At 42.8% G+C, this 26,133-nt stretch overlaps 1 protein-coding gene across 1 annotated transcript; it reads left to right on the top strand.

Moving 5' to 3' along the window:
* The first annotated feature begins 11,102 nt into the window (after window positions 1-11,102).
* On the top strand, window positions 11,103-25,796 carry LSM6 (LSM6 homolog, U6 small nuclear RNA and mRNA degradation associated). Its single transcript, XM_068990136.1, has 4 exons — window positions 11,103-11,214; window positions 18,923-19,038; window positions 22,347-22,460; window positions 25,409-25,796. Exons 2-4 carry the CDS (start codon window positions 18,945-18,947, stop codon window positions 25,441-25,443), a joined length of 243 nt encoding a protein of 80 aa, XP_068846237.1. The 5' UTR covers window positions 11,103-11,214; window positions 18,923-18,944; the 3' UTR covers window positions 25,444-25,796.
* The last annotated feature ends 337 nt before the right edge of the window (window positions 25,797-26,133 follow it).

Genomic DNA, 26,133 nt, shown 5'->3' with positions numbered 1-26,133 from the left:
CCACATCGGAGGCTGAGGGTGCCATTTTAAAGATTTTTTCCATGTGGACCATTTTTAAAGTTTTTATTGGATTTGTTACAATATTGCTTCTGTTTTATGTTTTGGTTTCTTGACTGCAAGACATGTGGGATCTTAGCTTCCCACCCAGGGATTGAACACTCAGCACCTATGCTGGAAGGCAAATTCCCAAGGGTGCTGTTTTAGAGGCTTATTTCCAGAGCTGAGAGGCAAGGCTCAGCCCTTCCTCATACCCTTCTCTACAGAAACCTTGCTTCTAGTGTGTCCTTCAGTGGATGTTCTTGTTCTGTGGAGCAGTATCTGACTGGCTGTGTCCCTCTCACATTGAGGGGTGGTGAGCTATGGCAGCCTACTTAACCATTGCCACCATTTCAGCGATCCTTGCAAATCCGTATCAGACGTAAATATTCAGCTTTAGTTCTAGGATAAGTCTTGCAAATGGTCAAAGAAGGAAAATAATCTCTGCTTGAGTTTTGTCCAGCAGCTGCTTCCAGGCAAAAGGTTTCATTCTTTCTAATATGGCACATGGTGCAAGTTTGTATGAAATTCATGATCTGGTACTTTGTCAATCATACCCTGAAGTTAGGCTAGAGCTCTTGGGCCAATGGCAAGTTGCCAGAGGTTTAGGAATGAAGGAACTTCAAAGATGGAAAAAGGCCATGCACAGAGCTTTGCCAAGCCTTCCTTTGCTCCAGCTAGTAGAGACTAAGAAAATATTATTTTTAAAGGCACATGCATACACCCTAAGAATACAAAAGTCATCTGCCTTTCTATTCTGAAAGAGAAATTAATTTTCTCTATAATAGATTTCCTCCAGAATCTCTTTGTCTTGACTTCTGAATTTTTATGAGTGTTCTGTTGAATTTTGCTCACACTGAGTTATTCTAGAAAATCATTTTTAAATTATTTGGGGGTGGGTGAGTTGGCATCCGTAAGACTCTAGTTTTCCTTCACATGTGATTAGGGAGTAATTTATGTGCTGAAGGAGGCCTTTGATCAGGTAGAAAAGTGAAAAGTAAGCTTCACTGAAGGTTCTGAGAGCTTTGTTGCCCCTGAAGAGGCATGGATGCAAAAAGTCAGATTTGAAAGCAATTACCCTTTTCAGTACTTTGGCTACCTGATGTGAAGAGCTGACTCTGGAAAAGACCCTGATGCTGGGAAAGATTGCAGGCAGGAGGAGAAGGGGACGACAGAGGACAAGATGGTTGGATGGCATCACCGACTCAATGGACATGAGTTTGAGCAAGCTCTGGGAGATGGTGATGGACAGGGAGGCCTGGTGTGCTGCAGTCCATGGGGTTGCAAAGAGTCAGACATGACTTAATAATGGATGAAGAAATGTTTATTAATTAATTGCATGATTGGGGATGGAGAATAAGGCTCAAGAAGTGTAGAAATTCTAACTCCTATACAGTTCACATCAAAGAACTTCGTTGTCTTTTATATTTCGCATGCATGCTAAGTTGCTTCAGTCCTGTCCAACTCTTTGTGACCCTGTGGACTGTAGCCTGCCAGGCTCCTCTGTCCATGGGATTCCCCAGGCAAGAGTCCTGGAGTGGGTTGCCATGGCCTCTTGCAGGGACTCTGACCCAGGTATCAAACTCGCATCTTTTACATCTCCTGTATTGGCAGGTGGGTTCTGTAACACTAGCACCACTGGAAAGCCCCTTTTATATTTTATTTAGGACTTATTTGAGCTGTGGTTCTCAAAGAAAGAAAGAAAGTGAAAGTGAAGTCGCTCAGTCATGTCTGACTCTTTGTGACCCCGTGGACTGTAGCCTACCCGGCTCCTCCATCCAAGGGATTCTCCAGGCAAGAATACTGGAGTGGGTTGCCATTTCCTTCTCCAGAGGATCTTCTCGACCCAGGGATTGAACCCAGGTCTCCTGCATTGTAGGCAGACGCTTTAACCTCTGAACCACCAGGGAAGCCCCTCTGGAGGTTTTTATTCTGGGGCCAACTTTGGATGCGTCCGTGTATTCATTTATTCATTCATGTCTATTTAAGAGTACCTTTCCTTGCCTGGCACTGAACAAATACATAAAACTTTAAAAGGGAGCAAGTTGTCATTTGGATATAATGTTAGATGGATCCTAATCCAGCAAATGACTATATTTTTCTGTCCCTCCCTGACCCAGTGTGAGTACAGTAAACACGGCAATCGTAGCATCTATCCTGGCTTTTGACTAAATTGGAAGCTGTGATTGTCCTCACCATGCTTCATGACCTCTGCAACATATTTGTTTCAATTCTTCAGCATAAATCAGAAGGCCTTGCTTCTGCTTCTAACAAGCAGAAAGGATTTGTCTCAATTGAGTTTGTATAATAGAATACCCTTAAGCCTGGCATGCTGCAGTCCATGGGTTCCCAAGTAGTCGGACACGACTTAGTGATTAAACAACAGCAACAAGGAAAGAGGGTATTATTCTTTGCTCTAGTTACAGTTTATGAAGATGGCTGCAAGTTCCCCAAATTTTTTGGGGGGGACAGCTATAAAAAGAGGAAAGGGACTTCCCTAGTGGTCCAGTGGTTAAGAGTGCAGGGGACATGGGTTTGATACCTTGTCGGGGAACTAAGATCCCACATGGTGTGGAGTACGTAAGCCCTCGAGCCACACCTGGAGCATCTGTGCACTGCAACGAAAGATCCCGTACGATGAAGTCAAGATCCCATGTGCGGCAACTGAGATGCAACAAGACCAAATAAATAAATATTTTTTTTAAAAAAGAGAAGACAATGTTGTGTTTTTGAGCATCTTATTACCCTCTACGTGCGGGTGACCATTTAGAAATGCATCCAGACATTGGTACTGGTTTTGTCACAAGAGAAAGAACTGGATAGTCTCTGCTACTGAGAGTTTTAGGCAACAGCTGATGTGCGTTTTTTAAATTAATTCACTTATTTTTGGCTGTGCTGGGTCTTCATTGCTGTGAGGCCTTTCCGGGGCCGGGGCTACTCTCCAGCTGTGGCGTGTGGCCTTCTCACCGCAGTGGCTTCTCTTGTTGCAGAGCTTGGGCTCGAGGGCCCCTGGACTTCAGTAGCTGCAGCCCGTGAGCTCCGTAGTTGCTGCTCCCAGGCTCCAGAGCACAGGCTCCATAGTTGTGGTGCGTGGGCTTGCTCTGTGGCATGCGATCTTCCTGAATGGGGGATCAAACCCACGTCTCCTGCATTGGCAGGCGGATTCTTTACCACTGAGCCCCTAGGGAAGTCCCAGACGTGTTTCTTATTGTAATGACTTCAGTGAAAGGAAAAGGCAACTGCTTAAGAAAACCAAATTGAAAAGAAAGAGTTTGTGCTACCCTATTGGCAATTTCCAGCTATATTATGTTCACAAATCCAGAATTGGGAAAACTAGCTTCTAAAAACTAAAAATTACTGAGAAGTAGCATTGGTCTTAATCTTTCCCTTTCTCCCTGGATTGAAGGCTGGAGATTCTGAAGTTGTTCTTGAACTTTACCCTGCTAATTTATAAAATGCTCTAATTTAACTACACCACAGGGCTGGTGAAAGAAACCGTTCCATCAAAAAAGCATATGGATTTGATAATCCACCCTGGAAAATCAAGGACATCTGTTTTTGTTTTTGTTTTGCTGTAAACATTTTCCTGAAAGTCTAAATATAAAGCACTGGCCCAATTCATTAATATTTTGGAATGAATTTAGTTATGTCACAATAGACATGGGTTGTGGGTGGGTTTTTTTTTTGTAGTTGAAAAGATAAAAATTTTCACATTCTCAGTTAAAACCACATTAGTAAGAAACATTTTGAAAATTGAATTTATTTGAAATACATATGGTGGCAAGAATTCAAGCAGAGAAAATTCCTCAAAGATGGAGATGTGCATTTTTAAGAGTGAAAAGAACCACGTACGTTGGAGATCATTTGCTGATATTTAAACTATTCCTAGATTTTTATAGACTGTACTTTATTTATTAGAAGTGACTGTACAGTTTTAATTAGTTTCACTCTGGTAGAATTAGGTTCATTGAAGTAGACTCACTCCACTGCAAGATGAACAGCAGCCTCATGGACCGCAGATTTCCAACATAAACTGTAATTCATCAAAGGCCAATACAACTCTTTTCTTTGTAGCTGGGTAACCATTTATGTTTGAGGTGAAGATGTTAATATGGAAATTTTGTGAGCGAGGAAAGAGGACGAACACTATCATTCTAATTTATGACCTTTCATATAAGGCCAAATGTAAAGGCAACTTCAATTGTTTTATATCTCAGGGCCAGCACACAGCAGATGTATGAAATTTGGAGTGTTAGACATAAACTTTTATTACCAAATTATAAATAATTTCTCCCACTTATACAGTTCACCTTTCAAGTTCATCTTGATTAAAATACAAGGGCAGCATCACACCGATTTCACTGAATTTTACAGCTGAGAGAGGTTTTCTAGAGTTCACAGTGAAGCATAAAGCATAACAGCATTTGGAAGACTTTCCTCATAGGAGTTCAGCTCCTGAGCCCGTCTCCTCTGGAATTCAAGTTATATCGAAATGATGGCTGATGACACAGGAACATTTATTTAAACATCTCAAATGTTATATCTGAAACCAAGCTCCCATGATGTAGCATACTTCCCATCTTTGGGTAAGAATAAAAGGCACACTGCCTTTACTGAGAAATTTGCCCATCAGTCAATACGCTTCTATACTTCTCAGAAGATACTCAACAACCAGCATATTTTTCTTCTCGTTGCTTTAACAATTTTCATGTCCCATGACAAAAGGGAGATAACAGTGGTCCAAATACTGCACACTAGGATGTGACAGGTGTTTTCATTGTCCACCCTGAAGCTGCGGGTGGAAGCCAGCACCTGATGAAGGTAATGTGTCTCTGGAACAAAGATGGTCAACGTTACTAGGAGCAGAATGCCAACGTGGATATTTAAATCTGCTCTGGAGACTGTCGACCACCCCAGTTTCATGTTTGCATCTCTCGTCATCCCTCTCATCAACATAATATACAATCACCCACACGTCCACAGGGCTGTTGGGTGTTTCATAAAATAAGCTAGATATGATATTGTTACTCGACCGGGTTGGTTTGCCCAAGGCACAGCAAGCCAAATGCTGAGATGCTGAGGTTTCCAGCAGAGAAAAGGTTTATTCACAAGGCATCCAAGAAGGGAGAACAAATGTTGAAATTGCCTTCCTCAAAGGTGAGGAACTCAGGGTATTTATGGGATTAAGTGGAGGCATGGGGACCCTGGGGAGAGGTGATCAGAAATCAGAACAAGGGGAGATAACCGTTATTCTCCACAGGTGCAGCTAAGCTTACAGACGTCTTCATGAAACACTTGTTCAGAGAATGGCAGCACCGCGTGCTTGGAGGGTGGAGTTTAGGGTCTTCTGATGTCGAAAGAGCACCTATCAGAAACTGTTGTTGTTGTTGTTGTTCGGTTGCTAAGTTGTGTTCCACTCTCTCCGACCCCATGGAATGTAGCCCACCAGGCTCCTCCATCCATGTGATTTTCCAGGTGAGAACACTGCAGTGAGTTGCCATTTCCTTCTCCAGTTGGAAACTTGCGCATGCCTAATCGGAGAAGGCAATGGCACCCTACTCCAGTACTCTTGCCTGGAAAATCCCATGGATGGAGGGGCCTGGTAGGCTGCAGTCCATGGGATCGTGAAGAGTTGGACACGACTGAGAGACTTCACTTTCAAGGAAACGGCAACCCACTCCAGTATTCTTGCCTGAAGAATCCTAGGGATGGGGGAGCCTGGTGGGCTGCCATCTATGGGGTTGCACAGAGTTGGACATGACTGAAGCGACTTAGCAGCAGTGGGAAGGTCAGTGGTCCTAACCAGTCTTAATTTACTTGAACTGAACACAGTTGACTCTGAGTTTCTGAAAAAAACAACTGGGCTAAACATCTTATTGTTTAGGCTACCTGACATCTGGAGGACATGGAAGTTTTAAAAACAAAACAAGCTTGATCGACGAAGGCAGGTTACATTTTATCATTTATTAATGGCTAACTGGTGACTGACTTTGATTTCCATACCTTCTTTTATGCACATGGAACACTGAAGAACATAATCTTTCAAAGGCATAGGTACAAAGAACTATAGAAGTCTGGAACAAAAAATGTGGCAAAAGTTCATCTCAGTATTTTTATCCCAGCATTTGCCTATTTTAAGACTAATAACTTTGAGACTTCCCTGAAGTCCAGTGATTAAGACTTTACCTTCCAAAGGGCTGAAGGTTTGCTCCCTGGTTGGGGAACTAAGACCCCACACATCATGCAGTGTGGCAAAAAAAAAAAAAGAATAATAACATCAAGAGAATGAGAAGACAAGCTATAGTTTGGAAGAAAATTCTTGCAAAAAATGCATCTGATAAAGGACTGTTATCTAAAATACACAAAGAACTCTTAAAAAAAATCTTTAAAAATGAACAATCTGAATGAAAATTGGCAAAAGATCTGAAAACACATCTCCCCAAAGAAATTGTACAAATGACAAATAAGCATGTGGTGATATGTCATTAGAAGCAAATTAAAGGTCCATCTAGTCAAGGCTATGGGTTTTCCAGTAGTCATGTATGGATGTGAGAGTTGGACTACAAAGAAAGCTGAGCACTAAAGAAGGCTGAATGCTGAAGAACTGATGCTTTTGAACTGTGGTATTGGAAAAGACTCTTGAGAGTCCCTTGGACTGCAAGGAGATCCAACCAGTCCATCCCAAAGGAGATCAGCCTTGAATATTCATTGGAAGGACTGATGCTAAAGCTGAAACTCCAATACTTTGGCCACCTAATGCGAAGAACTGACTCACTGGAAAAGACCCCGATGCTGGGAAAGATCGAAGGCAGGAGGAGAAGGGGATGACAGAGGATGAGATGGTTGGATGGCATCACCAACTCAATGGACATGAGTTTGAGTAAACTCCGGGAGTTGGTGATGGATAGGGAGGCCTGGTGTGCCACGATTCATGGGGTCACAAAGAGTTGGACACGACTGAGTGACTGAACTGAACTGAACTGAAAAACTGCAAAGAGATACTGCTGCTGCTGCTAAGTCACTTCAGTCGTGTCCAACTCTGTGCAACCCCATAGACAGCAGCCCACCAGGTTCCCCCATCCCTGGGATTCTCCAGGCAAGAACACTGGAGTGGGTTGCCATTTCCTTTTCTAATGCAGAAAAGTGAAAAGTGAGAGTGAAGTCGCTCAGTCGTGTCCGACTCTTAGCGACCCCATGGACTGCAGCCCACCAGGCTCCTCCATCTATGGGATTTTCCAGGCAAGAGTACTGGAGTGGGTTGCCATTGCCTTCTCCTACTATACACCTATTAGAATGGTCCAAATCCAAAATACTGGATACACCAAATACTGACAAAGATATGGAGCAACAGGAACTCTGAGTCATTCCTGGTCGGAATGCAAAATGGTACAGGCACTTTGGAAGACAGCTTGGCTGTTTCTGACAGAAGTAAACAGACTCTTATCATACAGTTCAGCAATTGCACCCCTTTGTATTTACTCAAGTGAATTGAAAATTTATGTCTATACAAAAACCTGCACACAGACGTTTAATAATAACTTTTTTCATAACAGCCAAAACTTGGAAGCAGCCAAGATGTCCTTCAGTAAGTGAACAAATAAATAAACTGTGATATATCTAGACAGTGGAATGTGGTCCAGAGCTAAAAAGAAATGAGTCATCAAGCCATGAAAAGACATGGAGGAACCCTAATATATACTACTAAGTGAAAGAAGCCAATCTGAAAAGGCTATATACTATTTGATTCCAACTTTATGATACTTTGGAAAAGACAAAACCATGAAGACAGTAAAAAAATCAGTGGTTGCTAGGTGTCAGTAAGGAGGGAGGGGTGAATACATTGACAAGGCATGGATGATTAGAGATGTGAAACTGCTCTGTATGATACCATAATGGTGGATGCCGATTATTATGTGTTTCTCAAAACCCACAAAATAAGGACTTCCCTGATGGAGGAGCTAAGGTCTCATATGCCTCATGGCCAAAAAACCACCAGCAACACTGTGACAAATTCAATAAAGACTTTAAAAATGGTCCACATCCAAAAAAAAAAGCCCACAGAGTGCACACCACCAAAGTGAACCCTAATATAAACTTGGGGTGAATACGATGTGTCAATGTAGGTTCATCAATTCTTGCAACTAAACTCTGCGAGCTAAAATAAATCATGTCATATTGCGTTTATGACTTTAAAGCTCTTTAATAACCAATCCATTCTGAAGAAGATCAGCCCTGGGATTTCTTTGGAAGGAATGATGCTAAAGCTGAAACTCCAGTACTTTGGCCACCTCATGCGAAGAGTTGACTCATTGGGAAAGACTCTGATGCTGGGAGGGGTTGGGGGCAGGAGGAGAAGGGGACGACAGAGGATGAGATGGCTGGATGGCATCACAGACTCAATGGACGTGAGTCTGAGTGAACTCTGGGAGTTGGTGATGGACAGGGAGGCCTGGCGTGCTGCGATTCATGGGGTTGCAGAGTCGGACAGGACTGAGCGACCGGATTGAGCTGAACTGAACAAATTAATGTTCGTGTTCAGGGTTTCGAAGACTTGCTCTTACTGGATTCAGTCAGTTCAGTTGCTCAGTCGTGTCCAACTCTTTGCGATCCCATGGACTGTAGCACACCAGGCCTCCCTGTCTATCACCAACTCCCGGAGTTCACCCAAACTCATGTTCCTTGAGTTGGCGATGCCATCTAACCATCTCATCCTCTGTCACCCCCTTCTCCTCCTGCCTTCAATCTTTCCCTGCATTGGGGTCTTTCCAATGAATCAGTTTTTCGCATCAGGTAGCCAAAGTATTGGAGTTTCAGCTTTAGCATCAGTCCTTCCAATAAATATTCAGGGCTGATCTCCTTTGGGATGGACTGGTTGGATCTCCTTGCAGTCCAAGGGACTCTCAAGAGTCTTCTCCAACACCACAGTTCAAAAGCATCAATTCTTTTGTGCTCAGCTTTCTTTATAGTCCAACTCTCACATCCATACATGACTACTGGAAAAACCGTAGCTTTGATTAGACAGACCTCTGTTAGCAAAGTAATGTCTCTGCTTTTTAATAAGCTGTTTAAGTTGGTCATAGCTTTTCTTCCAAGGAGCAAGTGTCTTTTAATTTCATAGCTGCAGTCATCATCTGCAGTGATTTTGGAGCCCAAAAAAATAAAGTCAGGTACTGTTCCTACTGTTTCCCCATCTATTTGCCATGAAGTGATGGGACTAGATGCCATGATCTTAGTTTTCTGAATATTGAGTTTTAAGCCAACTTTTTCACTCTCCTCTTTCACTTTCACCAAGAGGCTTTTTACTTCCTCTTCACTTTCTGCCATAAGGGTGATGTCATCTGCATATCTGAGGTTATTGATATTTCTCCTGGCAATCTTGATTCCAGCTTGTGCTTCATCCAGCCCAGCGTTTCTCATGATGTTCTCTGCATAGAAGTTAAATAAGCAGGGTGACAATAAACAGCCTTGACATACTCCTCTCCCTAATCTTACTGGATTAGTATTCCAAAAAAGTCTTACACATGTTTTTCTGTTTGTTTGTTTAATAAAAGATACTAGCTGGGTTGTGGGGGAGGACTTGTAAAATATGGAAAGTTACTGTGTGGGTTAGGGAAGCCTGTTCTAAGCTACTGAGGGAGTTCTGGGCGCAGCCACATTTTGGTAACCCTTTTGGCTTGTGAACTAATTCATGGTGTCCAGTCTGTTTGTCTCATGGAGCCCATGGATCTATGCCCTTTGGAGAAGGTTACAGTCTCTCTGCAGATGAAATATGTCTTTAAAATTCTTCCTTATCCCCTGCCCATCACCAGTCATGATGACTCCATGAAGGCTCTTTGGTAAAGGGAAAAAGGCTATGAATAAAAATTCTTTTTTGAATAATTGAAATGATCAGTGGAAAATATAGTACAATTTGATGCCTTTTGTGAAGGTTTTTGGGGACAGGACTGGTTTTATAACCTACTATGTTGTGGATATTTTTGGCAGCTAATCAACTTGTTTAAATGATATTTTACTTAAATTTTTAAATTATATTTTATATTGCAAATACAGTTCTTTTCAACAAATCTGCAATTACTTGGTCTTTACCCAAAGTGAGCACTTACAAAAGCATATAATAAAGTCCCTCTATTCTACCAAATCACACTTTGTCATTCTCTGTCCCCTATGTCAATCAAAGGTTCATTTATTCTGCCTTTAGCTAACAGAAGCTTACAGGAGGGTGAAATTTTTGTCTTAGAAAAGATGTCTGTGTCTTAGATCCTGTAACACTGAAACAGGTTTAAAGATCTATTTAAACCTATCATCACTTTATTTGTAGCATCACAAATTTGGAATAGAATTCAAGTATAAGTTTTAATTTGATGAGGGTATGTGTGTAGCAAAAAAAGGAATCAAGTCTTGGCATAACAGTTTTCTTCTTTTTCCTTTCCCTCAAATAGCAAGACTATTGAGAATTCACCTGAAGTTCCAAACCGATATCCCATAGCAGCACTTAAATAATGTCTGTACAGCATTTCCAGTTAGAACCAGTCTGTAACACAGTGCACTTTATATTATAAAATACGAGTTACTTTCGTGATTTTAATTTTTTGTGTCAATTAACGTCGCTATGGAGACAGTCTCTTGCTTATAACGACTTCTGTCTTCACACATTTAAGCAAAATCCAAAAGTGGATTTAAAGATTCGAGGTTGCTTGCTTTATTTATTTATTTGCACTTACTTATCCAATTTCAGGACATCTCTAAGTATGCATAGTCATTACTTTAGCAGTGAATTCCAGTTTCCTATAACTTCAAGTTGTGTTTTTTTGTTTAACATCTCTGCCTAAAAGAAATCCTGATTAAAGGATCACTTCCAGTGTTGCTTTTTTTTCTTCGAGGGAGTCGGGGAGGGAGGGGTAGTGGTGTTTGCTTTCTGTTAGAAGAGAGAAACAGTGCTTTCCGCTTTGACTCCAAGCACCAACTTCATCTTCGGGCAAATCAGGATTCTGGGATTTGCGCACTCCGCCGCGGTGGGGTTTTCGGTCCTCGCGGGCTGCCGTAGTCACGGAAGCAATGATTGGCTGAGTCCGAAAAGTGCCGCCGCCTCGGCGATTTCAGTTTCGGTTTCGCCCGGTGGGTCGGCGGAGGCCGGGCTTGTGGGGTGCCCTGAGTAGGGGTTCGGATCCCGGCCGCGAGGTGAGCCGCACGGCCGCGCAGGCCATCCGAGGCCTCAGTGTTCCCTCGCCCCGGGTAGAGCTCGGGAGCGGCAGCCCCGCGCCGGGCCGGGAGCGAGCGCGCACTCCGGGGCCAGCGGGTGGCGGGTCCGCGCGAGGTGCGGCGTTCAGGCTCGTTCTCGGCGCCTGCCGTTGCCGGGAGATCGGGGATCGCTGGCGCCGGGATTCCCGATCCCGACCCCGAGAAGCCCTCCCCGAGGACCGCCTCGATCGCGCGGGGAGGAACGGCACTGGCCGGGCTTCACCAAGCCGGCTCCCGAGACCGCTCCTGGTGATTGAGATTCCGCAGGCAGTCCCGACCTGCGCCTGGCGATTCGGCGGGAAGGTGGTACGCGGGGCCAGGCTTCTCCCGGAATTGCCTGGCCTCCGCTGCATCGGCGTAGCTGCGCCTGACCCCCGGGAATTAAAGGCTGCGCTAGCCTACCTTCCGGAGTTGTCAGATTGGGGATGCCCACGGCTGCATGGTGTTAAGTCCTATCGCGGCGGCATTCGTGTGCAGGGATGTGCGCGCGTGGTCAGCGTGTATTACCGTGTCTGAAAGTGGGATGATGCAGATAATATTGAGAGCGATTTGTTCTGTTCTTTCCCCACCCATTATTAGAGAAAAAATGTAAATACAGAAGAGTTTACTGAGGAAAATAATGTTCACGACACTACAGTCTCAGAATTTTATGCTTGTGTGGGCTGGTTTGTACTTGAGCTAAGGCTGTACCCATTGTATCACTTAACCGTATATTTAGTTTTTCATTTTCACTTAGAAATCATTCCTAATTATCATTTCTAATTTTGTTTCTTCTGTTTATTGGCTGCGTAAACCATCGATTTTTAGGTCCTGTAAATTATTTATTACCGACAGCGAGGCGTTTAGGATGTTTGTGGATTTTTGCTTCATTTTAATGTTCCAAACAATACTTTGATAAACTTTTCTTTAAAAAAATATTTAAGTTGACTGCATGCATGCTTAGTCGCTAGGTCGAGTCAGACCCTTTGCGAACCCCTGCCCCCCGTTCCTTGGGGTTTTCCAGGCAAGAATACTGGAGTGGGTTGCCATTTTCTTCTCTTGGACTAATTCTGAGACGTGAAGTTATTAAAGTAGATACTGTGATCCTATGGGGTCTTTTTAAGTCTTCATACACATGGCCAAATTGTTTGCCAAAAAAGTTTTAGTGGTTTCCATCATTTTGACTGTGCCTTTTTCGCCAAAAGTAATTCTTTTTTAGGATATCAACCAGCAAGGTTGAGCCTCTTTGGATTTGTGTGTGTGTGATAGTGCTATGTGACGATTCCCCTTGCTTGATTTTGTGCACGTCAGAGGATGTTAGTATGTGTCTGTGTGTATTGTTGGAGTTACTGCATCGGCCTTGACCGAATGTTAGAGCCGGATGATCCCTTAAGTGATAGTCTGTCTTAAGTGATCTTCTGGCATAACTCCCTTATTTTGCAAATGAGGAACCCCCCCCCCCCGGCCCCCCCAGGGCCTGGAGAGATGGAAACGTGAATAATCCAAGCACACTGCTAATTAAGTAGCAGAGCTGGGATTAGAACTCAGGTTTCCCACATCCCAAGTGTGTAGTCTTTACACATGCAGTCTCTCACTGCGCAATGACATACTCAGGATTAGAATTTAAAGATACTTATGCCCCTTGGATTACTTGGTCGTTTTATTTACTTCTTTTTATTGTAGTTGATTTACAATATTGTGTTAGTTTCAGTTGTACAGCAAAGTAATTCGGCTATATACATGTATGTATGTAATAGGTGTATATCTATCATATAAGTGTAATATTTTACATGTATGTATATATTTCCATGGTCTACTGTTTTAGAATTGTGCCACATAACAGAGATTGTAATCCTGAGTGATCTGTAGCACTGAAAAATGGGAAAAGTGACTGTTTTCGTGGTCAGGACTAGAAATTCATTATTTAGAGTCGCTGTCCTGTCAAGGTTTTTTGACGGTTGTTTTCAGATTCTTTATATGTTGGAATAAAATATCTAATAAGTTACAATTTATGCTCTGACACACGGTTAGTACTTCGCTGTTGGTTTTCATCTGTTAACCCTTGAAGATGTTTTGAGACTTGTGGGAATGGCAGTCCATTCCCGTATTCCTGCCCGGGAAATCCCATGAGCAGGGAGACCTGGTGGACTGCAATCTGTGGGGTTGCCAAAGAGCTGGACGCGACTTAGCGACTAGGGCAACAAGGACAACTCTCCACACAGAGGCAGGGGCTGGCAGTGCTAGACACCCCAGGATGGAGCCTGAAAGGGGGGCCCTTTCCCTAGCCAATAAAATTCCAGGTGTTCACAAAGCCAATCAGTGTATTGCAAATACACCACTTTTTTTTCTTTTTTTCTGGCAAGAGGCGCTCCGGGTGTGCAGAGGGCCAAGTCAGCTTGGCCCCTAGGAGAGCAGGGAGGAAGGTAGCCCCTTGTGGGTGGGAAGGAGGGGTTGTTTTGAAGCCTTCAGAGAGGGTCATGTATCCCCTGTCTCGAAAGGGAAGTCCATGGAGAGCTGTTTTTCACTGTGTCTCATGCCCTCCCTGACACTCACGTGTTAGTCTACAGCTGTGTTTACTTGGGTTGTAGTACTAGGTTTCATTGCAGTTTTTTCCTTTTCAATCTTTTTTCCACCCTAAACTGTAAATGGGTGAAAGTTTACAGTGAACATTGCCAAGAAACAAGGAGTTGGATGTCTTTGCTCAATGGCATAACTCAGTCATATTAAATATATATATATATTTTTTTCCATCTGACCATTTTTATATATCTCCACAGGCTAATTTATAATCCTTTGTCACTTTAGGTATCCATCCTACCCCCAACCCAGTGCTGTGTGTGTTAGTTGCTCAGTCGTGTCCAACTCTTTGTGACCCCATGGACTGTAGCCTGCTAGGTTCCTCCGTCCATGAAATTCTCCAGGCAAGAATACTGGAGTGGGTTGCCATTCCCTTCTCCAAGGGATCATCCCAACCCAGGGATCAAACCCAGATTCTTTGTCTTCTGAGCCACCATGGAAGGCCCTGCCCCTCCCCTGTGTTGCTACTCTCCAAACAGACCTCGCACTGTGTCTCTGGCCATTCCCCAGGTTTAACAAGAGAATCTTGACTTATTCAGAAGGGCAGCTGTACCTCTGAAAGTGTCTCGGCTCTGCCCACCACCTCCCAGGGTTACTCTGTGAACTGCTCAGGAATCTCACATGGCCTGGCCCCTAGTGGGATCAGTATAGTTTGGTTCTTCACCCTGCTTCCCATTCTTCTACCTGAAAAATCCTCTGCCAGGGCAGTCAGCAGATGTTCTCATACCAGACCTCTCAGGAGCTTCTGCTGGGAAATATACTGCTTTTGATTTAATAGCCATTTATGAGAGTAGGTCGTTTAAAACAAGCCTGAGTAGGAGTCGGGAGGGAGAGGAGGCCTAGAGGGTGATTACAGCTTTAATTTTGAACAGAAATTTTATCAAGGTGACCCTGAAGCAAGGAAGCCTTTTTCCTCTTACGTGTTTATGGTTCAAGAGGCTTTTTTCTTCATTCAGAAACAGAACTGTTCCTTCTGCCTTATCCAATTTAAAAGATGAAAACTTAAAATTACGTGAGCCAAGTCATGGGAAAAATTGTGGTGTCGAGACCAATTTACTCACACAAAATGGATTTATGGGTGAGTCGTTAAGTAACCAAGAGTACCACGGAAGCCTAATGAAGATGAATGTAAAAGATACACTTTCCTAAAGTGATGGATAAAATGTATTTGAAGCAACCATCCTCTTTACAAAGAACTTTAAAAAAAATTTTTTTTTAAGAGATTTAGCACAATATTGATGTTCTGGGGAGTAAATGAGTACTAGTCTCTTCTTTCATATGACTGCCAGTCTTTTGAGGGAGAAAAGACTCATTAAAAAAAAAAAAAGTATATGAAAGAGAATAAATAATGACAGGTAACCAAATGGGGAGAGGAAATGGCAACCCACTCCAGTATTCTTGCCTGGGAAATCCCATGGGCAGAGGAGCCTGGTGGGCTACAGTCCACCGGGTCACAAAAGAGTTGGACCCGACTTAGCGAATAGACAACAGCCACCAGATGGTAAAACTGTGATGCCAGGACTCAGTGAGAGGGCCTGTCTGCAATCTGTAGTCGATCAGATCTCTGCTTCAACGCTTCCCAGGGTCCCCATCGCTGACACAAGTATTTCCCATGCTGCCCAGTTTAGAAGAGCCCCCTAGGCTTTGGCAAAGATTCCTGGGTCGCGCCCCAGCACTACTGAGTCAGGCTATCCACGCGATGTGGGTGGTCCACGTGTGGCCCTGACCTGCAGGCTCAGGGTGACAGCCTGACTTGCCCTGCTCCTGCATTGGTGGCCCTGCTCCCGCCTGCAGCTGCTGCTTGTCCTCCAGGCGTAGGGGAGCATTTTCCCTTCAAACTCAAACACTGTCCGATGCCTTTGCTCAGACTTCTCTCCCTTTAGGCTGGTGAACTCCTTCTACTCCATACTCGGCTCAGGCTCACCCCCAGGAATCTTTGATCTGCCAGGCCTGGGCTAAATGAGTCTTCTCTATGTGCTGTTCCCTGCATAATTTTATCCAAATACACGCGACTCTGAGAAGCTTCTCCAGTACTTCCCAGGTGGTCCAGCAGTTAAGACTCCGGGCTCCCGATGCAGGGGGCTGGGATTCGATCCCAGGTCAGGGAACTAAATTCCATATACTGCAGCTAAAGATCCCACATGCCACAGCTAAGACCCAGAGCAACCAAATAAATGCATAAATAAAAAGAAATATTAAAAAAAAACAACAACCAGAAACCCTCCTTTTGCATGCTTCTGCCCCCTTTGGAGTGTCAACTCTTATTGGTGTTATGTCCCCAGTTGGTGCCGCATGAAGATCTGAAGTGTTGAATGCCTTCAGATCAGTGATCAGTGTTAATTGGGGTAAAGATGAGGCTTAATGACAGAGGTGTGATCTTTGGTGAACTTAGAAGAAGAATGTATCTGTGCTTTTTTAAAAGGCAAGGAAAGACTAACACTTTAAAAATAACTAATATCAGTTGGGCAAACTATCAGTCTAGGTTAAAATTTATCTTCAACTTTTTTTTTTTAAAGAAGTGAAAAATTTTATTTGAGTCAAATTTGAGGATCATCTCAGAAAGCAATGAGAACTTTTCTCTATTGACTTTCAACTTCAGACAAGGTAGTTAATAGCCGATTCTCACGTCAGACTGCATCTTAGTGAGGTTTTTTTAATAGAAAGTGAACAGCTAGTTTTCTCTAAATATTGTAGATGAAGAAGCTGGCATAATGGGACTTAGTATCTGACAGGAAATGAGCTTAAGACTCAATGAGTGAGTCTCTCTGGGGCCTTCAGCCTCTCAGCCACAGAACAATGCATGTTCCATAGAGAAATAAGGCACTTTATAGATAAATGGGAAGATGTATTTCTTTTTACTAAACTCACTAAAGGTACTGAATCTGCTACAGTATTTATTTGTAATTTTTTTTCTTGGGCTCAAAACAGCATAAATAACTTTGTTATGTGGCCTGAGTCATGAATGAATAGTGATTGTCCTGAATAGTGATTGAAATGTCAGTTATCTGTTGAGCCTGTGTAGCTAAAAAAATAAACTGGCAATTCAATGGAAAAGGTAAGATTTACTGAGCAAAATCATTAGTTGATCACATTAAAAAAATCCTTCACCCTTCACGGGGTGGAATGGATGATGGATGGACCAAGTACCAGCCCCAAATTCAAGAATAGTTTTTGAAATTTGTATTTTACTTAATTTGATATTTTTTTTTCTTGGTTAAAGAAAATTATTTTACTTCGGTTACAATACCTTTTTGCTCACGCTCTTAAACAAGAGGGTTTCCCTGGTAGCTCAGCTGGTAAGGAATCTGCTTGCAGTGCAGGAGATGTTGATTCCAGGGTCAGGAAGATCCCCTGGAGAAGGAATAGGCTACCCACCCCAGTATTCTTGGACTTCCCTGGTGGCTCAGATGGTAAAGAATCTGCCTGCAATGTGGGAGACTGGGTTCAATCCTGGGTTGGGAAGATTCCCCTGGAGGAGGGCATGGCAACCCACTCCAGTATTCTTGCCTGGAGAACCCCCAGAGACAGAGGAGCCTGGCGGGCTACCATCCATGAGGTTGCAAAGAGTCAGACACGACTGAGAACTAAGCAAAATCACTTTGTGCTTATGCTCTTAAACAAGAGTTTAAGTTCTTCTAGATTCTAAAATCTGTAAGGTGAGAGCCTGTGTGTACGTTTTCTGAATTCTCTTGCAGAGTGTGTCCATGCACATAATTGCTAAACAAGGAAGAGTCAATAAAATCTAGCATTCTAGCTTGTCCAGACTGCTGCTGAGTCTACATAGATTCATGCTGAGAAAACCTCAGTGATCTTCAGCCTGAATTCAGATCATTTGAGTGGAGAGACTTGGAGTGAAATAAGTAGTGCTATTAATGGAAGAATGGTTAATGAAAAGTTTTGATTGAAAACACAAAACCCAGCGGAAGTTCTTGAGGCAAGTCCTTCACGTATTGTACCCACGCTTTTTTCAGTGTGATGCTATATGGCTACTGAATACAAGTGATATTGAGTATGACTGAAACAGGAAAATCAATTTCCCAAGTTTTGCTTAAGTAACTGCAGCTTTGTTAGATTTGTTTACCGAAGTATTTTGAAAGCAAGCACTTATAAAACAGGATGAATTCTGAAAGGCGCGATGGGTAGCTGTATATGTCTGTGATTGATTTGGGTGTATAATGCTGTTTCCTTACTTCAGACCCCTGTTATACTTGATTTGTAAGATTTTTTTCTTTGTCATAGCGAGTTTATTTGCTATAATAGGATGAATAAAAATCTTTGGCTACATTAGCAGGTTTCAGGAGGCAACATAAAGATGTGGTTAAGACGTGGGCTGGCCGTCTACTTACTGGCTATGTGACCTTGGACAGGCTGTTTGGCCCTTTCTGTCTCTAGTCATCTGTAAAATGAGGTTAAAACAACACCTACCTCTGAGCGCTAAGTGGATTAATACATGGGAAGTGCTTACATAAGTGCTGGCCTGTAGTACATTCAAATATTAGCTTTCAGTTATGATTATAATTCTCTCTAGAGATACTGTTTTGACATCAGTTGTTGTAAATACTTTATAAACAGTGGCTTTAAAACATGACTGATTCAAACTTGGACGTTGATTTTGCCACATTTGGGGCACTTTATTTCATCTTTCTAGGCCTTTATTTTCATCAGCAAAATGGGGATTTTAAAACCTTCCCAGGGTTCTTGTAAAGGTGACATTTGATAGGTTCCAAAGGATCTTAGCAGAGCACTCAGCAAAAAACAAGCGTTGGGTGAGTGGTGGTCGTGTTGGGAATGGGTGCATTGACTGTGCGGGGAACGGTGGTGACAAGTGATTAGGAACAGGGACTCTGGAAACCCCGGGGCTCTTCTGTGATGAGGCTGTGGATGAGGTGAAGTGTATAAACGCTTGGCTGAGGATCTGGCTTCTGGAAGGCACTGGAACCTGGTTAGCTGTCTTGTTACGGGCATGGTGGTGGAGTAAAGTTGATTCTGCACCTGTGGTCCGTCGACACTTGATTCCCTGTAAATACCCTAAGGGCTTCCTGGGTCTTTTTGCTGACTAACTTCTGGCATTACCTTCATTGCTCCTTTTTAGATTTCTGATCACGATTGTTAAAATGAGTCTGCGGAAGCAAACACCCAGCGACTTCCTGAAGCAAATCATCGGGCGACCAGTTGTGGTGAAACTAAATTCGGGAGTGGATTATCGAGGTAAGATTTCCATGCTTCATCCTTACTGGTGTTTGCTAAAGAAGTAACAAAGTACCCAGTAGACCAAAAAAGCCTTGGTTGTCAACAGATTTTACGCCCACTTCTTTTCCTACCCCCAAGACAGTTCATTTTAGAGAGAGAACTGACCACGGAGCCCGTGTCTGTGATTTCTGGCCCGATCTGGGGCTCCGGTCTCCACTTTGGGATTGGTGTGCCTGCGTCCCTGGTGATGGCCAGGCTTGAGTAACTGGATTCTGAAGAACTCCTTGGCCCAGTCACATTTGTTTGTGTGGAAGTAGTCAAGAGTGGCAAGCAGCTATTTAGGCAGTATCGTTTTACAGCGTGAACTTCCCACTCACATAATGTGTGACGTGTCCAAACCCATCTTTTTGTTCTTGTAGAGAATGAAGTGCCCTTTTTAAGAGGCTCTGACACTACTGAAACTAACTTTGTGGAAGAAAGGTATCCAGTTTCACTTTCTGAAGTAACTAAATTCCTAATCTTCCAAAATTCAGATATGTTAAATTACTGGGAATATTTCACAATTGCAGATAGCTAATTCATTAGCAGAGTTTTAAAGCCTTTTCTTGATCACTCTCCTGAATAATGATCCTAGTCTCCTGAGATTTTTCTACTTTTCACACATGCAAACTTAATTTTATTGAGAGATTACTGTGGGTCCAGTGTGCATGAATCACTTTGATTTTTATCTTGTCATCACGTTAATCCTTTTGAGATCTCTGTTGATTATCCCTACCTAGTAAGGGAGGAGCTAGGGCTCAGACTCCAGTTCGATTCAGAAGCCTTGTTAAGAAATACTCTGCTGTCTGTGTATTAGTGTCTGGACATTAATAACATACCTCCAGTGTAATTTGATTTTTGTAGTGGCATTAGAGGCTTTGTACTGAATGGTGGTGGTTTAGTCACTAAGCTGTATCTGACTCTTGGGACCCTATGGACTGTAGCCCTCCAGGCTCCTCTGTCCGTGGGACTCTCCAGGCAAGAATACTGGAGTGAGTTGCCATTTCCTTCTCCAGGAGATCTTCCTGACCCAGGGAGCAAACCTGTGTCCCCTGCGTTGGTAGGCGGGTTCTTTACCCTGATCCACCAGGGAAGCCTGTACATAGAAGAAGGCTAAATCTCCCCAAATTCTGCCATCCAGAGATAATCAGCCTTACCCACTTGGATCTGTCTCCATATAAGCACAATTTTACGTAAGTGGGATCAGTTGTATGTGCAGTCTGTTTTTTTTAACATTAGAAAAATGCCTTCAGTTCTCTCACGATATAGACTGTTGAATGGCTGCAGAGGAGTGCCATGAGTGTTTGGACCACGGTTTTATTTTTGTGGGTTAGGGCTAGGGTCTCAGAGTCAGAGAGGGCACCAGCTGGCCCCTATCAGGGCAGATGGTTTATTCTTGTCTATGTTCTCCTCAATTCTTGGGTTAGCCTTGCTTTCGACTTTTCCATTCTAGCTGGCCACAAGTAACAACTCATTTCATTTATATTTCTTTGATGAGTAAGTTACAGCAACCTTTCATGTGGGTAGTAACCGTAATTTTTCTCCTTTTATGAATGTCTGGCCATGGCTTCTATATATTAAAAGGAAATGTACACTATTGAGGGCATCCTGTAAAGAATGTGGTTAAATAAAAATACTGGGGGGAAAAAGCCAGCTCTCTGTATCAGTTTCCCTTCAATCTTGTATTTAAAATACAGGAGAGAATCATGTTTCCAACCTCTAGGAGCCTTTTTCTTAAAAAAAAAAAAACAAAAACAACTTTTGCCTTGAGAATATTTTTATGAGAAGGGAAGATTTTATTTTAAATGCTTTTGATTAATTTTCAAACATTTATGTAGCTTGTCTCAGAAGTTTCTTGCTCACTTATGACTGTGGTTTAGATACAATACAGCAGGAAAGAAACCATAAAGTTGTAGCTTCGGCTTTCTTCTGATAGGAAGTAATTATTAACTATTCACAATCCATGATGATGCTTTGCAAATTTGCAGCCTGTAGGAGGGTTTCTTAGCTTACTGTCTTGGGCTCTTATCACAGACACACAGTTTTGAAAAGAAACTTTTTGTTGAGAGGATAATGGGGGCAAAGGCAGAGAGTGAGGAGCATATTAATGAAGTTGAGACTAAATGGAGCTGTCGACTTGGTTAATCGAATCAAATTTGTAGTATTTGTTTCTACTTAAATTGTCTTTCTGGAAAATGCTACTTGAAATTAGAAACTCAGAGTCAGTGGTTTACGTATCTTGCTGCTGCTACTGCTAAGTCGCGTCAGTCGTGTCCGAGTCTGTGCGACCCCATAGACGGCAGCCCACCAGGCTCCCCCGTCCCTGGGATTCTCCAGGCAAGAACCCTGGAGTGGGTTGCCATTTCCTTCTCCAGTGCATGAAAGTGAAAAGTGAAAGTGAAGTCACTCAGTCGGGTCCCACTCTTTGTGACCCCATGGACTGTGGCCTACCAGGCTCCTCCGTCCATGGGATTTTTCCAGGCAACAGTACTGGAGTGGGGTGCCATTCAAATGAAGGATCATCAGATCAAATCTTGCAAAATGGATGCCATGTTAACATAATTGAAAAGATTCCTTTGAACAATTTCCTAAAAAGCCTGGGATGGTTTTGGCAGTTTTTCTGTATTTGTCCGGATTGAGAAAGATTCTGCGTGGAGCGACACGGGAGGGATGTGCTGTGAAGCGGCGTGGTGCCTGTGTGCTCACGGCGCGCCTTGCTGGGAGTCCCAGCTTGAAGGTGTTTTCTCAGGACACCTGTTGTCTCCTCTTCTCCATTATTTTAACGCCTTGTGGAGACTTCCTTTTAACCCTGATGTTGTGACAGACGAGATAAACCGGCCCAACCCGTGTTTCCCTTAGTGGCTGAAGTCAGAAATGACATGCCAGGGGCCGCGAGGAGGCGTGGCTCGCGCTCATGTGTTCGTGCCTAACTGCCTGTCAAAGAATGGGATCTTACTTGGAATATTCTTTCTGTGTTGCTTTTGTGAAGGTTTTGAAAGTTTGCCATTGTTGCCCTGCATCCATTGAGGAAGGCACCAGCTCCTTGTTTTTCCTGCCAGCCGTTGTGGGTATGCGATGGCCTTCTTGCTGTACGGGCCTTTGCATCCATTCAGACCGACAGAGAGCAAAGACTTTTTGTGCTTCTCTCTACTGAGTTGCATTTACAGTGTGAACTTCTATATTAAGCATGTAAGGACTAATGAATGAAGAGACTGTCAGCTCTCAGGTATACCCTGTAATTTTCAGCTCTTTTGCTTTGTGTGTCTTCTCTTTGAATCCGTCTGCAGGGGTCCTGGCGTGCCTGGATGGCTACATGAATATAGCCTTGGAGCAGACGGAGGAGTATGTAAATGGACAGCTGAAGAATAAGTACGGGGATGCATTTATCCGAGGAAACAATGGTAACAGCCCTTCACTCTGCAGTTATATAGCATCCACAATAGGCCTCTGTTTATAATCAGATCGCCAGCAGGTTTTCTGGATAATTCGGTTTTAGTTTTGCTTTGTTGGTTTTTAAATTCTAATTTCCTCTCAAATCTTCGCTGTGGCCTTTTTTTCTTTTAGATGCTTCATGGCATTTTGGAACTAGAAGTTCTCTTCTTCCCTCCCTTTGCTTGCCGAGGGCCTTGGTACACTGGTGGCTCAGCTCTGTTCTCGGATACAATGTGTTATATTCCCCCACAACGTCTCTCACCTGGCGGTTGGAACTCTGGCTCTGAGAATGGCCGCTATTTCCCTGCTCCCTTTGGTTTGCAGCATTTGACAGTTAACTTGTCCTGTTTCTCTGTTAAGCTTGGAAATGCTTTTCTTGTGGGAGATTTGTATCCCTTAGTTTGGCAAAGATGACAGAAGAGGAAATATGGCTCTGAAGGTACTCAAGGGAAGGCATCAAAACTGTGGGGATTTATCCTTTGACCCATCCCTGCTTTTTGGTCTCATCTCCCAAATGGAGTTCTGCGACTCTTGATTTCTGTTTTTTTATTATTATGCATCCTCCAGTTCTGGATAAGTTCTTCCACCTCCTTACAATTGGTTCTCTTTGCTATGAACTAAACATCCTGACTTTTATGGTAGATATTCTAGCTCCTGTCTATACAGTACCATATAGCTTCACATTATGTCTTCATTTTATTTTATTTAAAAATTTGTTATTAAAGTGGTTGACTTACAGTATTGTGTTTCTGGTGTACTGCAAAGTGATTCAGTTATATACACACACAGACACATACATATATATAACTGAATGTGTATATATTATTTTCAGATGTTTTTCCATTATAGTTTATAAAATTGAATATAATTCTCTGTCCTCTGCAGTAGAACCTTGTGGTTTATCTGCATTTGTTGTTGATCAGTGGCTCAGTTGTGTCTTTTTTGCGACTTCATGGACTGCGGCACACCAGGCTTCCCTGTCCTTCACCATCTCCTGGAGTTTGCTTAAACTCATGTCCATTGAGTTGGTGATGCTGTCTAATCATCTCGTCCTCTGCTTCCCCCTTCTCCTTTTGCCTTCAATCTTTCCCAGCATCAGGATCTTTTCCAATGACTCACCTCTTCACATCAGGTGGCCAGAGTTTTGGAGCTTCAGCTTCAGTATCAGTCCTTGCAGTGAATATTCAGGGTTGATTTCCTTTAGAATTGATTGGTTTGATCTCCTTGTAGTCCAAGGGATTCTCAAGAGTCTCCTCCAACACCACAGTTCAAAAGCATCAGTTCTTTGGTGCTCAGCCTTCTTTATGGTCCAACCGTTCATGACTACTGGAAAAGCATAGCTTTGACTATACGGACCTTTATACAAATAAAAACTATATGTAGAGATACCTACATAAGGATAAAACTATATATCTCTCTAGGTAGTTTTTATCTGTGTATAGTAGTTTATATATCTGCTATTCCTAAACTCCTAATTTATCTGTTCCCACTTCCTCTGTGGTAATCATGAGCTTGTTTTCGGCATCTGTGAGTCTGCTTCTGTTTTGTAAATAAGTTCATTTGTATCATTTTTAAGATTCCATATGTAGGTGATGCCACATGACATTTCTTTTTCTCTGTCTGACTTACTTCGCTTAGTATGATAATTTCTGGGTCCATGCATGTTGCTGCAAGTGGCATTATTTTGTTCTTTTTTATGGCTGAGTAATATTCCATTGTCTAATATTCCATGCACTCTTCTTTATCCACCTGTCTGTCATCTATCAGTGGACACTTAATGTTGCCTTTATGTCTTGACTCTTGTAAATAGTTTTGCCATGAACATTTGGGTCACATAGTATCTTTATATCCCTTTTTAGTTCTTCCAGTGTGAAGAATAGGCCTCCTACCTTTAATATTGTTTTTGTTTGACTCTTTTCACTCACGGAGAAATGTTAATGATCTTTCCTCATCTCAAGACAGCTGATAACAGCAGTCAGCTGTGGGTTCTGTGAGAGGTGATAAGGTGGATCCTGTCACATAACACTCTGCATCTCAAACTTGGCCAGTTTCCTTGGGGTGTTTCCACTGTCCTTCTGACGCTTTCCTTTATATAACCTTTTCCATGGGGTAGACTCCATAATTCACATCCTAGGCTCTTAAAGAGGATCCTGGCCTATTTGATTAATCTGTACCATATCCTTTGATCAAGATATCTGTTAACGTTCACTTTGTACAAAGCTGTCAGAATCGGGGTAGGCACGGGGGTGGAAGAGGTGGTAACCCCTGGTGGAAACTTGCCTCCCGAGAGCCAGTCGTCCAGTGCGGTCTGGTTCTGAAGTGCCACACGTACCCTGAAGAGTTTGTGTGGGTGGTCATGAGAAGACTAGCTGAGTAAGACTTTGGATAACACCAAAGGTTGACCCTTTACAGGGAACTCAGAAGAAGGACTTTGGTGTCTTTAACAAAAACTTAAAACTCCTCAGCTGTTGTTTACCCTGATGTAATTTTTAAAAAGTAAACAGGAAGTTTGGTGATTGTATTGAAGAGATGGATGAAACTAACTGTTTTTAGTCTGAAGTCTGGCCTGGTAGATTTACTAACATGCTTTGACTATAAGCATAATTGTTATACCTGCAATTTATAAACCGTTCTAAGATTTCAGAGACTTGCACATACATTTTATTTTATCCCCTTGTTCATGATTTGCAAGTCTAGCCAGACGTATGGCTAAGACCAGAACACAGTCCTCTGAGACATCAAACCCAGGTCTCAGATCATAAAATTAGCCTTACAGTAGTTCTAGAACTTATTGTGTGGTTTGAAGATTACTTTGAAATTTGCAGAGGTATCAGGCTGAAGTCTGTGTGCCGTTAAAACTGGCTGTTATGATACTTAAGAGCAGTTTTTTTCAGTTTGTTCATTTTTTTCTTTTCAGTGTTGTATATAAGTACACAGAAGAGGAGGATGTGAAGACACCAAGACACAGTACTTTTCATACCGAGATATATTTTTTATCAAGTTTTTTGTTTCTTGTGTCATATAATTTTTCCTATTTTGTAATAGTTGGTGATTTTCCACTGACACATAATTGAGATAAATGTGTAAAATTGTGGATTTAATTGTAAAGAGTTCTTTCATATTTAAGTTGCAGTCATTTTTTTCCTTTTACCTCTATGTCAGTGTGCAGAAAGGAAAAGATTTTTTTTTTTAAGTGGAAAGAAAATTTTTTTCTCCCTACACGGAGGTTTTCAAGCAATGCCATTTGATCTGACTGCTTTGCTTGTGGGACTGACCGAAATGATGGACGTGAGGCTAATTAAAACACTGTAGAGATGGCCTTCTCGTGTCCTCTCGTGTTTTCCGTGCAGGGGGCTCGAGGGAAGGTGTGCCACCGGTTTCAGGTCTGAGGCTGCATAGTTTCCCCAAGACCAGACGCTCAGCCTCTGGCTCCACCACCTTGATAGGAAATAGAATGGGGGGTCTCATAGTGGCCCTTCCACAAAAGGAGTGGGGCGGTTCTGAGGGTTGCAGCCTACCAGGTAGGTGGAAGCACTCCTTTGACGCCAAGCCTGTGCACAGTCATTTTGCATCTTTCGGATGCGGTTCACCGGGTGGGTTTTCTTGCTCCCTTTTTGGAAGCTGGACACCCACAGCGTCCTC

The sequence above is a fragment of the Capricornis sumatraensis genome, chromosome 17 (assembly GCF_032405125.1).
Source record: "Capricornis sumatraensis isolate serow.1 chromosome 17, serow.2, whole genome shotgun sequence".
Classification (NCBI taxonomy): domain Eukaryota; kingdom Metazoa; phylum Chordata; class Mammalia; order Artiodactyla; family Bovidae; genus Capricornis; species Capricornis sumatraensis.
This window is presented reverse-complemented; position numbering and strand designations above follow the sequence as displayed.

Coding starts and splice junctions, on each gene's coding strand:
- LSM6 (XM_068990136.1), top strand. CDS start 18,945: ATGAGTCTGCGGAAGCAAACACCCAGCGACTTCCTGAAGCAAATCATC. Junction 19,039..22,346: donor TTCGGGAGTGGATTATCGAG/GTAAGATTTCCA, acceptor ATCCGTCTGCAG/GGGTCCTGGCGTGCCTGGAT. Junction 22,461..25,408: donor ATTTATCCGAGGAAACAATG/GTAACAGCCCTT, acceptor TTTTCTTTTCAG/TGTTGTATATAAGTACACAG.